At 38.8% G+C, this 19576-nt stretch overlaps 2 protein-coding genes across 5 annotated transcripts in view; one reads left to right on the top strand and one right to left on the bottom strand.

The window, feature by feature from the left end:
• Positions 1 to 14696, bottom strand: part of CHIC1 (cysteine-rich hydrophobic domain 1) — a 158310-nt gene extending 143614 nt beyond the window's left edge. For all 4 annotated transcript variants that reach the window (XM_005860683.2, XM_005860685.2, XM_005860684.2 and 1 more), the window contains exons 1-2: positions 14248 to 14696; positions 1955 to 2009 (exon numbers count right to left, since the gene is read on the bottom strand). In XM_005860683.2, the coding sequence (XP_005860745.1) occupies positions 1955 to 2009; positions 14248 to 14537 (345 nt within the window). In that variant the 5' untranslated portion in view covers positions 14538 to 14696. The remainder of the gene's footprint in view (positions 1 to 1954; positions 2010 to 14247) is intronic.
• A 3427-nt stretch (positions 14697 to 18123) lies between these two features.
• Positions 18124 to 18901, top strand: LOC102246905 (dynein light chain Tctex-type 1). Its single transcript, XM_005860680.2, has 2 exons — positions 18124 to 18339; positions 18747 to 18901. The coding sequence occupies exons 1-2, from the start codon at positions 18147 to 18149 to the stop codon at positions 18899 to 18901; spliced, it is 348 nt and encodes a 115-aa protein (XP_005860742.1). The 5' UTR covers positions 18124 to 18146.
• Positions 18902 to 19576: the final 675 nt, after the last annotated feature.

The raw sequence follows: 19576 nt of genomic DNA, 5'->3' as shown, positions 1-19576 counted from the left end.
TGTGTGTGTGTGTGTGTGTGTGTGTGTGTGTGTGTGTGTCCCCGCTGGGGGCCTGCCCCAGCTGCATCGGAGGCTCAGAGCAGGTGCCCCTCTGTGTTGATCTCTCAGGTTCCTGACCGTGCCTGTGTGTTGTTCTCTCCCTTGAGCGGCGGCCAGGGCGGGCTGGAAGCCTGGGTCACCCCCGGCGACCCAGGCCCCCAGCCACTCCTTGAGTGGTGGCCAGGGCGGGCAGGAAGCTTGGCTTCTTCCATTGCTAGGGGCAACCCAAGCCTCCAGCTCCGTGGCCACCACCAGCTTTGTTGGGTTAATTTGTATAGTCGCCTTGATTGGCTGGTAGGTGTAGCGGAGTGACACCAATTTGCATGTTTCTCTGTTATTAGAGTAGATGCTGTACATCTATTTTTGATTATATATTGTTTGTGTATTTATGCTTTGATTCATAGTAACTTCTCATTTTATGGAATTGATTTGCATTGGAAAAAACACACCAGTAAATAAAAAGAAATGCCTGAAAGTGTGGTAGGCAGTTAGACAGACATGAGCAGAGCAAGGACGATGGGCTAGGTACAAGTCATCAGGGTGGAAAGCCCAGGTGCCTAGCAAAGGACATTGTAGGGTGTTGTAGGGTGGGACCTCACCCCCAGGGTGACTTTTCCTCCCCTAGCATATCACTGGTCAAGTGGTTTGGACCCCCTGACCTTTCCTCCCTAGAGATAACATTTAGATCTCAGTTGTATTTCAGCTCCAGGCCCAGAAAAGTAACAAAACCAGACCAGTGACCCCATGGATGACCTCAGGACTAGCTGCATTGGATAATGACCCCCTGCCCTGGCATCGACCAATCAATCAGTGGAGACTTAGACCCTGAAAGGACACACCTGGAAAGATGCTGAATATTCTATTAAGATCTTCCCCTAGGACAGTGATGGCGAACCTTTTGAGCTCGGCGTGTCAGCATTTTGAAAAACCCTAACTTAACTCTGGTGCCGTGTCACATATAGAAAATTTTTGATATTTGCAACCATAGTAAAACAAAGATTTATATTTTTGATATTTATTTTATATATTTAATTGCCATTTAACAAAGAAAAATCAACCAAAAAAATGAGTTCGTGTGTCACCTCTGACACGCGTGTCATAGGTTCGCCATCACTGCCCTAGGACCTCCCCCCAAATCTTCACCCTTAAAACCCTTAGGATGGAGGACCCAGCACACTCTCCCTTTTTTCTTCCCTCCCTCCTGAAAGCACACCAGTGCCTTTCCCTTTACCTTCTCCCTCCCTTTCTCTCCCCTTCCTTCTCCCACCACACACGTCACCATTTCCTTCCTTATTCCCAAGATCCAAGTGCCCTTGCTTTACCTCTATAACTTGTTTCTTAAGCCCATTTATTCTAGGAATTACTCTTTCTACCTCCACCATTTACCAAATAAATGTTCACTGAGTGTTCATTTGAATCTTGGCTCTGAATTCTTTCCTAGCCAGAACTCAAGTACCGAGGTTGTTGAACCCAGGTCAGTTCTGACCCCATCAGTCTAACACCCAGTATCATTCCTGCCGCTTACAACAACAAAACACACACACACACACACACACACACACACACAGTCTATTTGTTTTTATACTGCACACACACACACACACACACACACACACACACAAACACATGGGAAATTACTGACCTAAATGAAAACAGTTATAGGTACCAGGGCTGAGAAAAACAGCAAAACTGTAAAAACTGAACAAATAAGTAAATGATGGCTGGCATTAATGGACAATGAACAAAATAACTGGCCATAGGCATAGCCTTCAGTCACTAATAGCACAGCCTCCAAGTACCCTGGCCTCTTACTATGAGATTTCATTGCCAGTGAGTCAAACATTTTTCATAACACTAAATACATCATAAAACAATGTTTTTAGAATTGAAAAGTTCAAAGCCAACTCTCACTTACCTTTCCTGTTAGAACGGAGGGAAATTCAGTATCAAACTTGTTGCTCAAGCCAAACCTTAAAAACAAAGACAGAACAAAATATATTCTACCCAGCATATTTAACTCTCTCCCATTAAAAAAAAAGCCATGCATTTTTCTTTTGATGTTGTGATTTTAAAACATGTCTTAAAAATAATTTTATATTTATATAAAATAAATATTTGACTATTAATAAAAGAAACTAACTAGATCCATGATATGGGATTAAAAATAATGATTTAGAGAAACACTGATAAAGAGCTGGAAATATAATTTTTTACTGAAATGGTTCTGTTAAAACCCACTTTAGCCCAGCTGGTGTGGCTCAGTGGTTGAGCATCGACCTATGAACTGGGATGTCACAGTTTGATTCCTGGTCAGGGCACATGCCTGGGTTGCATGCTCAATCCCCAGGAGGAAGGATGCAGGAGGCAGCCAATTGATGATTCTCTCTCATCATTGATGCTTCTGTCTCTCTCTCCCTCTCCCGTCATCTCTGAAATCAATAAAAATTATATTTTAAAAAACACACAAAAAAACATTTTAGTAGATAGTTGTTGGGATTGGCTGATGGATGTATGGGAGAGTGGATTTTACTATTCTTTCTACTTTTGTGTATATATGAAAACGTTCCTAATAAAAACTAAGAAAACCTTTGGAACCATAGACTTTGACAACTTATAATCAGTTACTATTCAGAAACTCAAAGGTTGATCCTTATGAATGGCTTTTATGTATATGTTCAACCCATTTTAAGAAAACAGATCCCAGCCTTGAAAGCTCTTGACTCTCTTTAAGTATGCTCACTGAAATCTGTACTAGGAAGTCAAAATGAATTTTATAAGCCTTGGTTCACCTACTTGTTGATTTCAGAAGACATAACAAAGGTCACTTCCTGCATGTTAGTGATATATCATAGTGGCCACAATTTTTGTTAGTGATTTGATGGGTGTAATCAAAAAGGAAGAGATACTAATATTTATAGAGAACCCTTTAAGAAGTAGGCAATAATAGAAAGTTACTGGTAACTATGAACTTACCATGAGCTAGATACTATGCTAGGTAAATAGACTACTATTTCTAGACTTTACAACGCTACAGGAGAGGTATTGTTATCCTGGCTTTACAGATAAGGAAGCTGACACTCAGAAACCTTTTTTTTTTTTTCCAAAAAGTAATGAATTAAATGACTTGCCCAAAGTTATATAAATACTAAGGGGTGAACCAAAATTCAAATGCCAATCTTTACGTTCTTTTTGCTCCTGGAAAACAGAAACTACTGTTTATTTATATTGCTATCATCCATTATTTTTAGTAGCATAATGTTATTTTATAGATGTTTAATAAAAGTTTTTTGAATAATAACCTACTATACTTTTTGATTTAACTGATTTATGGCACTTTGGTCGTAGGGTCACTTAAAAGACGTTAAGAATCCAATGTCCTATTAAAACTCTATGTGAGAATATTATATTCTCCTCATATTATTATGGTAATAGCTTATTTTCAAGGACACAAGCCAATTAAACACAAGGACTCTACTAGCACATATCTAGTAGCAAGGCACATATCTGTGCATAAATATACTATACCTGTATGTTTAAAATGTATTTTACAACAATAAATTCTGTATTTTAAAACAGTGGAGAAAATTAGTTAGCAAGTGAAAACAGAATTTAACTTTATTTAAAAAATACTTAATTACTTTTCCAGGTGTCAGTACAACATATAATGAGAACATAACATTCTCATAATAACATTCCCTTTAAATCTATACATAGACATAGGCGCATAGCCAAACTTAAAAACAAGATAGTACACTCTGTTTTTATAGCAACTTTCAGATGCTGTTTGAGAAACTGACATTCTACTATTAAATATATATTTTCAATTATCTACTAACTCAGAAATCAATAACATGACAAATATTTAGTAAAGCAAAAAACATTTCATTTAAATCAGATGTAGCTAAATAGTGACTTTATCACTAGTCAAAAAGATATAATTTAACTTTTTATTCCACAAAGAGTAAATTCATATTGTGGAATATATACAGGTTTCATTTTAGAAAGTAGACATGATACTTTTTAAAGTAGAGCTCTATTTCCATATCTTGTCTAAATGTCTTTTATTGTTTAAAAAATCTTTATTGTTGAGCTAAATGCCTTTTAGATGCAATGTCAATAACATGTTCCTACCTCCATTAGATTGCTGTTATTTTAACTTTTTCCAGCTGCCATTCTTTTACTAGATATCAAGTATGTAGAGGATATAGACATATATAACCCCCAAAATGTGTAGATTATTTCTATTATTTAAAAAATTCTTAGTTTTGTTATTATCTCTTTGCATTTATCACAAGACAAATGAACTTTCCTTTCCAGTTTCCAGTTCATCTTTTCTTCTTTATTGCCAAATTCAGTGTCCTCTTCTCAGAACGTTCCCCTTTGACTTTGCAGCTTGTGACACTGTTGATCACACCCTTCCTAACACTCTTCCATTCTTTCACTTTCCTCTAACACTCTTGCTTTCCCCCCAAATTTAGCTTTTAATTATCTGCTTTTCTTTCTAAGGAAAGTATACCAATTTATCTATATTTAATAGCTTTGATAATTACTTCTATGCTGATAACAATCAAATCTATATCGCTAGTTTTATATTTTCCAACCTGCTCTAGTCCCTCATCTCTAATTGAACACTGAAAATTTCCATTTGGATATCTTGCTGCAAAATAATAATACCACAAGTCAAACATGTCTAAAATTAAATGTTATCTTTTATTGGAAACTAGTTGCCCTTTTTAAATTCCTCATCTCTATCAATGGCACATTGACTCTCTTTAACCTAGACTTTGGTATAGGTTTTGCACCTTCCTTCTAGTTTGGTTTTTGCATTACTTTTATTCAGGTGGTTCCAAGTGAAACCATTCCATAATGATTCCTCCATTTCCAGTGCCACTGCTATGTTGGCTCTTGTCTTTGCTCATGTGGTTCTTTTTGCTTCTTCTCTCTAGTTTAAATCCTATTCAGACTTCAAGGCTCAAGTCAAGTGCCAATGCCTTGAATGCTCAAGTTTTAATGGATTCCCCCTTTTCCTGAACACTCAAAGTCACTTATGTGTACTATACAATTCAACAGTTAATTAATTTCTTTTTATTTCTTAAAAATATCTTAAAGGCAATTTTTCTGTTAGCTTCTTTTGTTAATCCTCACCCGAGGATATTTTTTCCATTAATTTTTAGAGAGAGTAGAAGGAAGGGGGAGAGAGAAACATCGATGTGAGAGAGAAACATCAACTGGTTGCCTCCTGTACATGCCCTGACTGGGGCCAGGGATGGGATCGAGCATGCAACTGAGGTATGTGCCCTTGATGGGAATCTAGGCTCTATATCTAGGTCCCCTAACCTGGGACCCTTCAGTCCGTGGGCTGATTCTCTATCCACTGAGCAAAAGCGGCTAGGGCTCCTGTTAGCTTTTTAAAGCAAGGCTTGTACTTTGTTTTTCTGTATTCTCCACAGTGCTTAGCTCAGTGGTCAAGTTCTCAAGAAATACTTGCTATATTCAAATTACTATGTTTCTATTCTAATATAGAAAGGAATTCATTTTTCTAAAATATAAAAAGTATATTAGAAATAGTAAGAAAAACAACATTTTGCTTCTTAAAACACTGTTTTATGGCCTACATACATCTACTTCAAAATGGTATATTTATAGGCAAACTAGGCCCAATATACTTTCACAATTTTAGCTAAAAGGTAGTAGCAGTCCTGTTCTTGCCTACTAGAGATTTCTTCCTTAACTTTCTCTATTAGAGTCTCAGCACTTTAAAAGACTACTTAACTGAAATAGCCTTAAGCACAACATTTCACTTAGCAGCTATTAAAAAATGTTGAAATGGCTGCTGCTGAATAAAAACCTCAGCTATTTCATAAACAAACCATTAAGAACCATGAGTCCATCTCATGGTTAGAGAAGCTCATCTACCCATTAATGATCAGTTATAGGGTTCTTTAGCATTAGACAAATAGGTACTTGGGAACTGCTCATGCTGTCATTTTATTGGCTTCATTAAATATAGAGCCTACTATGTGTTTGAGATGGACCCAGCTGGTGGTTCCTAATGATTGTATTTTATTTGTCAAATGTTTTCAATGCTTCGAATTTTTAAAACATATATTTTTATTGATTTCAGAGAGGAAGGGAGAGGGAGAGAGAGATAGAAATATCAATGACGAGAGAGAATCATTGATTGGCTGCCTCCTGCACATCCCACACTGGGGATCAAGCCCACAACCTGGCTTATGCCCTGAGCAAGAATCGAACTGTGACTTCCTGGTTCATAGGTCAATGTTCAACCACTGAGCCATGGTGGCTGGGCTCAAATTTTAATTTCTTGGACAATTCTTTAGAGTAAGGCAAAGAAGGATGGGTCCTCTTAGATGCTCTTCCCTCTTCTCTCCTTCCCTATACCCCCGTTTATAATCTTTTTGAAAATGGCTATATATCAGCCTTTGAAAACCTTGCACAAATTGAAGTTCATGTGCTCAGGTTGTTTAAGAAAACAAATCAAAGCGTAGTAAAATTCTGCTAACAAGAAACATGATTTAACTAGAAAACTATGCATTTATAGTAACTCTGATTCTAGAGCATGTGCACTGAACTTTATTTATTATACCAAGGAAAAGTAAAATTTATGCCACACAATTCAAAAAGATTTAAAATATATATTGTTAAATTTCTTTAATCTTTTAGATGGAAACAATCATGTCTTGCCACACTGTAAAATGGCAGGTGTTACCATAGCTTCCGTATTCTCAAAGCCTAAAATTTTATAAAATATTTACCTTATGCAAACACAAATTAACAATGCATCACTGTAATTTCTCAAAAGACATCTGTTAACAGAAAAGGCATTCCATTCACTGATTTGAGAATTACTAATATTTGTAGTGCTCTCTAATTTTTGTGGAAATGCACTGTGTGTCAAATTTGGCCTTTTTCAATTCTATATGTAATAACTTCAACTCTTTTAGATTAATTTTAATGAAATAATTTTATAAATACCTGAGAATTGGTGACCTATCATCTTTACTAACCTCTATACAGGGGTACCATCAAGGGTAAATATTTACATATTTTACGTAATATAAAGAATGTGGTAATGTTTACAACTAGGAAAGAAAATCTCATGAGATAGAATTTTCCTTGTATTTTAATATATTGGATCCAAATAGTTATTCTAAAAATATCAAGAAGAAAAGTAATAGATACTAAATCATACCACTCAGATATATAATATTTCTGAAACACTTAATACTTTCAAGAAACACTTCATTATTTCTGTTTCTAGAACTTCAAATCAGTGAGAGCTAATTTAGCCATATATTTTTGGAAATTTTGAAAAAGATCCCCAAATATCCATTTATGATCATCACCTCAGAATTGGAGTTACAATTAGTATGTTTAAGTCATTCTACTTCTTAAAAAATTATAATTAATCACATGTTAAAATATTAATATCTTGTTAAAGTAACTAAAAGTCAATATATTAGGAAGATACAAGTAGATGGGTATTCTGACACATGGGCTTGCTTAATAAAACTTTCAGAGGTAAAGCCATTCCATATCCCCATCCCCGTCACTGATGATATTATTGTATACATATATACTTACGCTCAGAAACACAGGTACTATCCATAGCATGATTCAACTAACTAGTATTTGTTGAGGACCTATAATATAGTATGCACTATGATATTACTAAAGTGAACCAATATTGAGTGCTACTGAAGTGAACCAATATTCATTCAACTCACTTTTATTGAGTGCCTACTCTAGGGCGCACACTGAGGATTCAAGGGGGAACCAGAAATTGTTCCTGCCATTGCAGCTTATAATGTAGTGAGGGTAGAGAAGACTTTCAGGAGTTGGTGAGATATGGAGAGCTAAAGTGAGAATACCAGATGAAGGCCCCTTCTTAGAGACAAAGAGATAAGAAACAGCATGCTGTTAACAGGAAAATATAAGCAGTAAGGGGAAATGTCAGGAGTTGAGGCTGATAGATAGGTAGGGTCCAGTTCTATAGTCACATTATGGAGCTTAGATTCTATCCTGTAGGTAAAAGGAAAACAACATAATAGTCTTAAGCAGGAAAGTGGTGTCATAATCTAGCAACAGGATGAGATGGATGTGAAGGTGACAAAGATGAAGGCAAGACAATTAGTTAGTGTGATGAAAAAGGCTTGAATCAGGGAAGTGGTGGTAGGGAGGAGAATAATAAAAGTTTGGGTCATATATTGTTAATACTTGCTGATTGCTTAGTTGTGAAAATTGTGAGTGGGAAAGAGGAACCACGGATGAATAACAAGATCATAGAGGTACATTTAACTCAGATGGAGAATACAGAAATAGGTGAGATTTTTTGAGGGGCTGGGATAGGGGTGTGAGTGTGTGTGTGGGTGGAATGAGTTCTGTATTGAGTATGTTGAATTTAAGATAAGGATGGGTCATAAGGTAAGAAAAATCAGATAACAGTCTGAGCAGAGTCTGGTACAGAGATACATATTTGGGGGACATCAGATAATTGAAACCATGAAGAGTCAAGATGAGATCATCTAGGGAGAACAAAGAATGAGAAGAATAGTAGGCTGAGAACAAAACACTGGGTAGTACTGGTATTCAAGGGGCAAGAGAGGAAGAGAAGCCCATGAATGAGACAGTTAAGATTTAGCCACAAAAATACAAGGAGAGTGAAGTGACCAAGGAATTTCTGGGGTTTTTTTGGCTGGAAAAAAATTTTTTAATCAGGATTTAAATACCTTTAGGCAAAACATATACTTTCCAGTTCAAGTAAGGCCCCATCACTACTCATGCTGCATCATTGTCTGTGACCTATCTTGCCTCTGAAGGCCTGTGTGCTTGTGACTCCCAGAGTAGAAGCCTCCAAGAAAGGGAGTCATTATAATTATCATATGCAGCCATGAGGACCAGAAAGGGAATAAAAGATGCCCACTAATTTAGCAATGAGAGGATCACAGGGGGATGAGAGCATGAGTGTGGGGGCGGGGGGAGGTTGGGGGTTAATGAGGGGATGAAGACACATTTGTAATACCTTAACCAATAAAGAAATTTAAAAAAAGAGGATCATGGTGATCTTAAGGTCAGTTCATCTGTGGTCATGGTGGCAGAATCCAGATTATAGAGGGGTGAAAATAGATGTGGAGAATGTAGCAACACTTAAGAAATTTGGAAAAGGAAGGAAGAGAGACTAGACAGTAACTAGAGGGGAAATATAGGTCTAGGAAGGCTTTGGTTTTATTTTGTGTTTAAAGAATTATTCTCTTAATATGTTTACAAGCTAAGCCAGTAGAGAAGCAGAGGAGTATTAGAGAGACAGGGGCTGCCTGATGGAGCACTATCTGAGAGAAAGCTATGGAAGGTACAAGTAGAGGGATGAGCTTTGGGCAAGTAGAGAGACTCCTTGACCTCAGAGGTTGGAAGAAGTGAGCACAGGAATTCAGACCTAATTAAGATCCAATGCGGGTTTTACCGCAGGGGAAAAAAGTGACATAATTAAACTATGTTTTAAGAAAATTAGTTTGGCACAAGCATGCAGGATAGATTAGAGTGGGGAGAGGTGGCCGTCTGTGCCAATAATTCAAGCAGAAGATAATGGCAACCCAAACTAGAGTGGTGCCAGTAGAAATGGATAAAATTTTAAAAATCTAATAGACATTTCAAAATGCATGATGACATAATTTTGGGACAGACGGGCATTCAAAAAGAATGAAGAGGTAAAATGACTTAAGAATTTGAAATATTACCCCAGGAAATTAGAATGGTGTTATCAGGGTCAGAAAGGGGGCAATTGGAATGCACAGCCAATGTTGGGAGGGGAAATGCTAGGTTTAAAGTATACTGAGATTGAAGTGATGGTTCTCAAAATTTAAGTTTTGAAAAAAAAGCTAAGTCCTCTACAAAACAGATGACTGCACAGAGAATGGAAAAAAGAAGAAGTGAGGCAGAATAAGAAATATTTCATTCATATAGGGCAACTCTAACATTCCTATGCCAGAAAAAATTAAACAGAACCTGATATTTTAGATGTCTCAGAATTAACTATTTCCTAAGGATCTTACTTTACCTACTAAAAAAGTTTTCCTACCATTGACAGACCAGAGTCTCAGATCAAGTAAAATGTTCTCCTAAACATTTAATCTTTTATCAAATCTCAGACATTTGATGTCAAATGTTGAGAGAATGTGTACAATACAAAGTAATTTTCCAAACTATATGCATTGGTTAGCAATTCAATACTGGTTTGCTGCTTTTCAGGTTTTTGTTTCAATTAATACCAACAGTTGCTACCAACACCACCATTTCACACTCCTAATTCCAGAGTCTTTAAACTGGGAGGAATATTATACCAATAACAAGGACCTGCACATGGCAAGTGTCAGTGCTTTGCTTTTAATTAAAAATAGGTTGGTAAGTACTTCACCATGATTGTGTGAAGAGTAGAATGGAACCACAAGAGTTTCAGGGAACTTAAATTCTGTTTTCTTGCTCCCTGTCTGTTCTCTGAACTTTAGAAAATAATAGGGTGAGGAGTTCTGGAATATAAAATATAGCCTGGAATAAAAACCCTTTTTCTGTTCAGTCATGTTAAATAATCTGCATGAAAGTAACCTTTTGCACCATAATTAGTTTGGGTAAAAAAAAAAGTCTCGGGAGAGACCAAGATGGCGGCATAGGTAAACACCGCAGACTGCTGCCGCAAACAACCACTTCAAAAATACAACTAAAAGACGGAACGGACATCACCCAGAACCACAGGAAGGCTGGCTGAGGAGAGACTCTTCAACTAGAAGGAAAAATAACAGCACACCGAGGCTCAGAGGAGGCGCAGTGTGGAAAAAACTCAGGTGCGGAGGTGCGCGCGCAAAGCGGGCTGGTGGCTGAGAGCGCGGTTGTCGTTTTCGGTCAGGGGGGAGTCTCAGACTCTGAGCTCCAGATACGGGCGAATCGCTGGGGACTCGGACCCAAACGGGAGAAGCGGGAGTGTCTGGCATCAGTTGGAAGGCAGCTTTCCCTCCGAGGTTTGCAGCGGTTCCGGGGGTTCTGAGAAGCAGAGCCTCTGGGAACAGGACTGAGGGCACCATAACGGCTCCCTCCGCCCGCCCTGTTGAGCCCGCCCCGCCCAAGCCCTGCGCAGAGCCATTTGCCGGATCGCCTCAGGCAAAGGCTAGATTAGCACCTCCCCAGAGGACAGAAGTTTTCCGCGGCAGACACAGCTGATTCACACAGCCAGTCGGCCTGGTGGTCAAATCCCTCTAGTATTAACTACAACAATCAAGGCTCAACTAGAACAAGACTGCGCACAAAGACCACTAGAGGGTGCACCAAGAAAGCATAAAAAATGCGGAGACAAAAAAACATGACAGAAATGGAGGATATAGAGCTAAAAATCGCAATTTTGAGGGCTTGCAAAAATGTGCTAGAAGCTGTCAATAAACTTGAGGAGAGAGTCACGAAAACTAATGAGACCCTCGATGCTATGATAAAGAACCAACTAGAAATTAAGCATACACGGACTGAAATAAAGAATATTATACAGACACCCAATAGCAGACCAGAGGAGCGCAAGAATCAAGCCAAAGATTTGAAATGCGAAGAAGCAAAAAACACCCAACCGGAAAAGCAAAATGAAAAAAGAATCCGAAAATACGAAGATAGTGTAAGGAGCCTCTGGGACAGCTTCAAGCGTACAAACATCAGAATAATTGGGGTGCCAGAAGATGAGAGACAGCAAGATATTGAAAACCTATTTGAAGAAATAATGGCAGAAAACTTCCCCCACCTGGTGAAAGAAATGGACTTACAGGTCCAAGAAGCGCAGAGAACCCCAAACAAAAGGAATCCAAAGAGGACCACACCAAGACACATCATAATTAAAATGCCAAGAGCAAAAGACAAAGAGAGAATCTTAAAAGCAGCAAGAGAAAGAGACTCAATTACCTACAAGGGAATACCCATACGACTGTCAGCTGATTTCTCAACAGAAACTTGGCAGGCCAGAAGGGAATGGCAAGAAATATTCAAAGTGCTGAATACCAAGAACCTACAACCAAGAATACTTTATCCAGCAAAGCTATCATTCAGAATTGAAGGTCAGATAAAGAGCTTCACAGATAAGGAAAAGCTAAAGGAGTTCATCACCACTAAACCAGTATTATACGAAATGCTGAAAGGTATCCTTTAAGAAGAGGAAGAAGAAAAAGGTAAAGATACAAATTGTGAACAACAAACATGCATCTATCAACAAGTGAATCTAAGAATCAAGTGAATAAATAATCTGATGTACAGAATGAACTGGTGATTATAATGAATCAGGGACATAGAAAGGGAATGGACTGACTATTCTTGGCGGGGAAAGGGGAATGGGAGATGCGGGAAGAAACTGGACAAAAATCGTGCACAGGGGAGTTATGGGGGGGGGAAAAAGAGGAACAAATGTAACCTGAACAATAAAGATTTAATTAAAAAAAAAAAAGTCTCCCTGGTGATAAAAGGGATGAAAGTAAAACAGTGCAGAAAGCTGGCATCTGGCCATTGTAGTCTATTGATAACATTCTTGGACCAAGAGAAACTATTAAAATTGCCTAACCAAGAAGCAGGTGTAAAAATATCCCCAAACTCATCCTGTATTTAAAAATCTTTCTTAATACATTTCATGCAAAGACCACAACAATATATTACAAAGAAAACACTCAACATGTTAAAATCAAAAGCTAACATGATGGGCCCTGGCCAGTTGGTTGGCGTGTTCTCCTATGCACCGAAAGGTTGTAGGTTTGATTCCCGGTCAGGGCACATACCTGGGTTTCAGGTTCTGTCCTAGTTGGGGCCTGTGGAAGAGGCAACCAATCGATGTTTCTCTCTCATCTATGTCTGTCTATCTGTCTCTCAAAACAGTAAAACATATCCTCGAGTGAGGATTAAGAAAAAAAAGCTAACATGATGGAGGGAGGTGGTATAATATGTATATTATAACATATGATTTCAGATAATATAAAGTCAGTTGAAAATCAAAAGGGCTAGGGGAGCCATTATCAAAATTAGAGGCAGCATGACTTGATAGTAAAAAAAAAATAATAGCTCTATTTGAAAATGCAGTATAAGATAGCATAGTTAAGAGCATGAACATGACCCAGTACTCAAACTTTCAAGTATTTACAACCCAAGCACATAAAAATGAGAATGAAGTCTTCAAAGCCCAGAGAACCATTAACATTTCCTTTTACTTTGCAACTATTATGGTATGAGGTTCCCCTTTTTATTTTCTCAAATATTACCCAAAATTTCATTAAAAAAAGTCATTCTGCATTAGTTTTTACAATATCATCCTAGGCTTCTGGGGTACTAATTTTCATATATATTTAATGTTTGCATATTTAACGTTCTGGCATACAAAATCTCTTGCAAGTACGTATCTTAAATTATCTCAGAGCTGAAAGTTTTTAGAAACCATCTATCCAAAAACCCTAATTTTACAGACAGAGAAATAAAAGCCCAGAAATGGTAAGTAACCTGACCAAGGTCACAGGGTTAGAAAGCAGCAAAGCTGGGACTAACAACCAAGAGCCCTCACTTTCAATCCATTACTCTTTCTACTTTTCATAGCTGCCTTTCAACCTGAACCTCTTTCATAGCTTTCTTTCAACCCGAACCTCTAATTGTGTGATATTTAGGGAAAGAGAGTGAGAGTGATCAAGACATGGAAAGGATAACTGTATTTATTTATTTAAGGACTGGATAGGAAGAATGGATGGATGATTATGTAGGTGGGTGGGAATTCTATGTCATATTTCTGTTTTGAAGAAACCAAGTCTAGGTCTTGTCAAATATCACAGCAGTCACAGTATTCCACCAGACACCAATCTTAGCAGCAAATAATCTGACACATCCTGCAGTTGAAAGAGTATTCACTTGCCAGCGTACACAGAGAAGCAAGGACACTCACCTTCTGGCTCCCAAACTCCTCACTCCCCTGTCCTATGCTCACTATTTACCTGGTTTTGGCGCATCGCATTTGCATTCTCACTTTCTATACACCTCCCTCTCGCAGATTTCTCCATTTACATCAGGTGTCATTTCCTAAATGTCTGCTTCAGTAAGCCCCCCCCCCGCACCCCTTACTCCACTGGCCCCTTGATCACCTTCTCATTTGTCGCCATATCTCAGCCTTTAAAAACCCCATAACCCCCTCTCGCTTACACGGTGATGTGGCCGGCGCCCCGCACCAGTACAGGGTCGGGGGCATATCTCCGCAGGTGCTCCTCGCTCACTACCCGAGGCGGTGGCGGCGTCTCCTCCTCTTGCTCCTTCTCCTCTTCCTCTTCTTCCTCCTCTTCTTCCTCCTCCTCATCTCCCTCGTCATCCTCGAGCCCCGATACAGACGATGACGACGACGGCGACGACGAGGACGAGGACGTAGCTGCTTCTTCCTCCTCCTCCAGTTCCGAGATGGTGTCGAATTCCGCCATGTTGGGCAGCAAGATGCTCATCACGTGACCTCTCGATCGCCGCCACCCTCACGCAGGAGAGTTTGAACTTGCTGAGATGCTGGAAGTTCAGGGAGAAAGAAATGAAGAGAGAGAGGTGTATGGCAGGGAACGGGTTTGAGGAGATGCGCCTGCGTATTATGGTAGACAGGATGGGGTTTGGAGGCGGGGGCACGATGGAGAAAAGAGCAAATCAGTGTACGCTTGCGCAGCTCTAAGCGAAGAGGGGCGTTGAGGTGAACGCCAGGGAATTAAGGAGGTCCGGTCTTCCAGTGCTGATCTTAATACTGCTCTTTGGTCTTCTGCTGCTTGTATCCGGAGGACTAATCTTCTAGTTTTACTTTCTACTAATTAATAGTATTATTGCCCACTCCCAACCCCCACTGTAGGGAAAGCATATTCCATAAAAGTGGGGTTTGAGCTTTGCCCCAAATATCTCAAGGTACAAACCAATTAGTTATGTTGGTTCAGCATTATAGTTTAAAAGAATTTAGCATAAGAACGTTGCCACACTCTAGAGGTATTTTTATTCACATTTTACTGAAAAGAAGACTTTCTATTACTACTTCTATTCATACTGTGTAATACTTATAGAGGACTTTCTAAGCTAGGTACTCGAATGTACATATCTCATTTAATACTTCATAACCTTATGAAGTATGTATCATGATCATCTCATTTTAAAGATGGAAAACCTAGATGCAGAGAGAATACATAAGTTTTTCAATGTCATGGAATTATTAATTAATGGCAGTTCTGACTTTAAACTTGTGGATCTCTTCTGATTCCAAAGCCCAGTACTATTAACCAAAGGACTGAAATTGTTTGAATAGGCTTTGTAGAGTAGTGCCTTTTGGGCTGCTTCTTGAAAGATGTTTGAATTTTGGAGATTTTTTGGGTGGTGGTGGAGGGGAAGGGGCGGGAGGGAGCCTTCCAACCTAAGGAAACATTAATTAACATCATCCATTTTCCAGAGACTGAGCTACACTCTTTCACATAGAGTATTTCAATTAATCCTTAAACAATCCTGTGAGGTAAGCATCATTGTATCTATTTTACAGATGGCACAACAGAGTCTCAGGTCGTTTAAGTAATTTCTTAAGGTCTGGTGACCTTTTGTCCAAAATTTTTTATTTCAAATATTCTATCTTCATACCCACTAAAATGGTGTAGAGATCACATATTTTGAGTTTCCAATCCTTGTCCCAAACTATTTCCTACTTCCATGTCATAATTCAGGGATCATTGGGACACTAAGGGCACACATCTGCTAAGTTATAAAACAAATACTATAATCCAAGTATTTGATATTAACTTCACTGCTCTTTCTGCTGCACTACAGTTGCATCCCAATTAGACTGGAGAAACAGATATAGTCACGCAGTATAGCAGTATAAACAAAGCATTTAGGATGTATGAAGGTGGAAGAAATTAGTTGTATAAGAGGCATTGATCAAACCATTATCATTACTGAGGAGTTTGTGTTATTAAAATGAAAAAAAAAAGTTGTGCTGTACTCAAAAGCTTGATTATTTAAGAACTTTAAAACTAAGTTGTAAGCCTGGCTGGTGTGATTTGGTTGGGTGTTGTCCTGTGCACCAAAGGGTTGCCAGTTCGATTCCCATTTAGGAAACATACCCAGGTTGTGAGTTCAAGCCCAGGTCAGGGCCTGTGTGGGAGGCAGCCAATTGATTTCTCTCTCACATCAATGTTTCCCTCTCTCTCCTTCCCCTCTTTCTAAAAATCAATAAAAAATTTTAAAAAATATTCAAGTTGTAACATTTTATTAATCAATGTTACCCCAGTAAATTCAATTACAAATTTGCTGGTTTACCCTCCAGGAAAAAAAAATAACTAAAAAAATTAATTGTAACACTATCACTAAGCAAAAAAAAAAAAAACTTTTTTACAGTATAGAGAATTTATCTGCTAACCAGAAATTATAATTAAAGTTGGAACCTTAAGATATTTTATAATAGCCTTCTGGTAAGACATACTTGATATAGCTGCCTTTCTTAGGTATTAATAAATAACATGTCATATTTTGTTTATGGGACTGGCATACCTTAGACTTAAAATCAAATTAATATTCTGTACCAGTTCTTTTCTTTCAAAAAACAAAAAAGCTGTAAGTGGTACTAAAATTTTTTAAACATTATCTATAAAGGCCCACTAAGTTAATGTCTAGAGCAGGGGTCCTCAAACTTTTTAAACAGGGGGCCAGTTCACTGTCCCTCAGACCGTTGGAGGGCCGGACTATAGTTTAAAAAAAACTATGAACAAATTCCTATGCACACTTCACATATCTTATTTTGAAGTAAAAAAACAAAACGGGAACAAATACAATATTTGTATTTGCATGTGGCCCGCGGGCCATAGTTTGAGGACCCCTCCCTGGTCTAGAGTGAGGTATTTTGCTGGTTACTACTTCAACAGTAGTTTCTCTTTTTCACCATTCAGGATTATGCTAGAAGAAGATACTCGAAGGAAAGAAAGGGAAATGAGTATAAGGGGTGGGCTTTGTGATAAGGTACTGGTACTATGGTAAATGTGAAGAAATGATGGCTATGGGGACTAGGAGGGAAGGACAGGAAGAAGGAAATTCCACTGTCAAAATGGAAAGAGGTTCAGGTTATTTAGTCAAATGTCAAAAGGACAAAGCAGTTCAGGGTAGTGCTAGGCTTGGAGAAATTTTCAAGTATAGTCAAATCTGCTCATCTGTATGCCTGCATATACAGTGTGCTGAAAAGGCATATATGATTCTAAAAGTAATTTGTGCTGCTGAACTGTAGGAGAATTTGGAATAGGGAAAGCTGAGAAAAACACATTTTGCCAGTAAACACAAGAAATAACATGATTTAAAAATGATAATTTAGCAACCTCCAAGAATAGTAAAAGTAGGAGTGGATGTAAAATAAAGTAGGCTATGTGATTTTCTGCCTGATGTGCTAAGGGGAGTATCACCTCCTAGCATAATCCTGAGTGGTGAAAAAGGGAAACAACTGTTTAAGTCGTAACCAGCAAAATACTTCACTCTTTGGCTTTTCTTTCCTCTTATGGGTAACTCTTTCCATATGATGCATAGGGACCTGAGGCAAGCAGCCACAGGTTTAACCATCTGAGGTCATTTCAACTTTAAAATAACTGAAAGGAAGTGTAACTTAAAAAAATGTTCATAAATAAAATATTATTGGAACACAGCTACACTCATTTATGTGTTGTCTGTGGCTATTTTCACATTACAACAACAGAGTTGAGTAGTTATCACACAGATCATATTACTCACAAAAACTAAAATATTTACTATCTGACCATTTATAGAAAAAAAGCCATAACCTGCACCAGGCAATTTGCTAGTTAGAGTTATTTCTTGTCTTTACCAACAACTTTATCAGCTGGTCCACCTACAAGGGACCTTTATGAGTAAAATATCCAGTAGTAGAGTTTGCTTCAAGTGCTCAATTAATGACACGAAGGTTTTGTCTTGATTCTTCCATCTTTGGCTTTTCTTTCCTTTTATGGGGAAACTTTTCATTTTTTAATACATATGTTTTTATTGATTTTTAAATAGAGAGGGAGAGAGAGGGCGGCGGAGGCGACGCGCGGGGGAAGATGGAAGACTACCAGACTGCGGAAGAGACCACTTTTGTTGTTGACGAAGTGAGCAACATTGTGAAAGAGGCTATAGAAAGTGCCATCGGTGGCAACGCCTATCAGCACAGCAAAGTCAATCAGTGGACCACAAATGTCGTAGAACAAACTTTAAGCCAACTCACCAAGCTGGGAAAACCATTCAAATACATTGGTAATGGATTTGCTTCTCGTATATATGGATGCTGGTTCTTGAAATACTGATGAGAGGCAGGTCTGGTGTCAGAAGAGAGTGGTTGTGTCAGCGTGGTGCCCAGCCTTCAAGTTCCCTGTAGAAGTGTCACTTGTGTTGTGCACATTGCTTTACTTTAGGTCATAGCTGGCATCACCTGGCCTAGTTGGCTGCTGGAACAGTTGCAGGGCATGCCCCAGGATTTCAGGTCAGATGCTTGTAGACCAGGTGTGCAGCGAAGGGAAGGGACAGGTGTGGTTTGTCAGTGTCATAGGACCTTAATTTTTATGAGCATCAACCACGTGATCAATATACATGTGCTGAAAGTGGGCAAAAAGAAATGTGTGTTGCCAAGTAGATTTCGCTAATGAAAGTTGTTTTCATTGAAGTGACCTGTATAATTATGCAGAAGAACGGAGCAGGACTACACACGGCGAGTTCTTGCTTCTGGGACAGCTCTACTGACGGTACGGTTCTCAGTCCCTGGGTCAGAGTCTGTCGTGGGCATTTTCCTGAGGTGGTGGTGTCTTCTTGGACCTGCTGAGATCTAGATTGTCCAAAGCCGAGTTTCCTGAACTGTGTGCGTGGGTGTTTCCTGTCTCTGCATGCATGCTCATTAGAGTTACCTTTAAAGCATTTTATAGAAAAGAGACTTGCCAGCCTTTATGTATGTACCACAAAGAGGTAAGTATCTGAGTGTTGGGGCCGGATAGTGAGACATCAACACGAGGTGGCCCATGTTCCTGACTTTCAGTGCCATCTGCCCACAGGGAGCTGCAGGAGAGAGAGATAGAAACATCGATGAGAGAGACACATTGATGGGCTTCCTACTAATGGGGATTGGGCCTGCAACCTGAGCATGTGCCCTGACCAGGATCGAACCCAGGGCCTCTTGGGTCCATGGGACAATGCTCAATCCACCCAGCAACACCAGTCAGGCAATTTTTTATTCCTTTTGGTACATGATATCAGCCGGAAGCTCCAGGTTCTTCACAGCAACCCCATTATGATGAGTAAATTTTATTTTCTTAGCATTTCCAACACAAAGTTGATTCTTATTGACTCTATCTGGGTCATGTGCTTATTCCTTTTATTTTTTATTTAAAAAATTATATCCTATATAATAAAAGAGAAACATGGTAATTAGCCATACCTCCGCTACCCTTCCCATTGGCTAATCAGGGCGATATGCAAATTAACTGCCAGCCAAGATGGCAGC

Source organism: Myotis brandtii, unplaced genomic scaffold, assembly GCF_000412655.1.
Source record: "Myotis brandtii unplaced genomic scaffold, ASM41265v1 scaffold1381, whole genome shotgun sequence".
In the NCBI taxonomy this organism is placed as follows: Eukaryota; Metazoa; Chordata; class Mammalia; order Chiroptera; family Vespertilionidae; genus Myotis; species Myotis brandtii.
The sequence above is the reverse complement of the archived record's forward strand: the minus strand, read 5'-3'. Positions and strand labels throughout refer to the sequence as shown.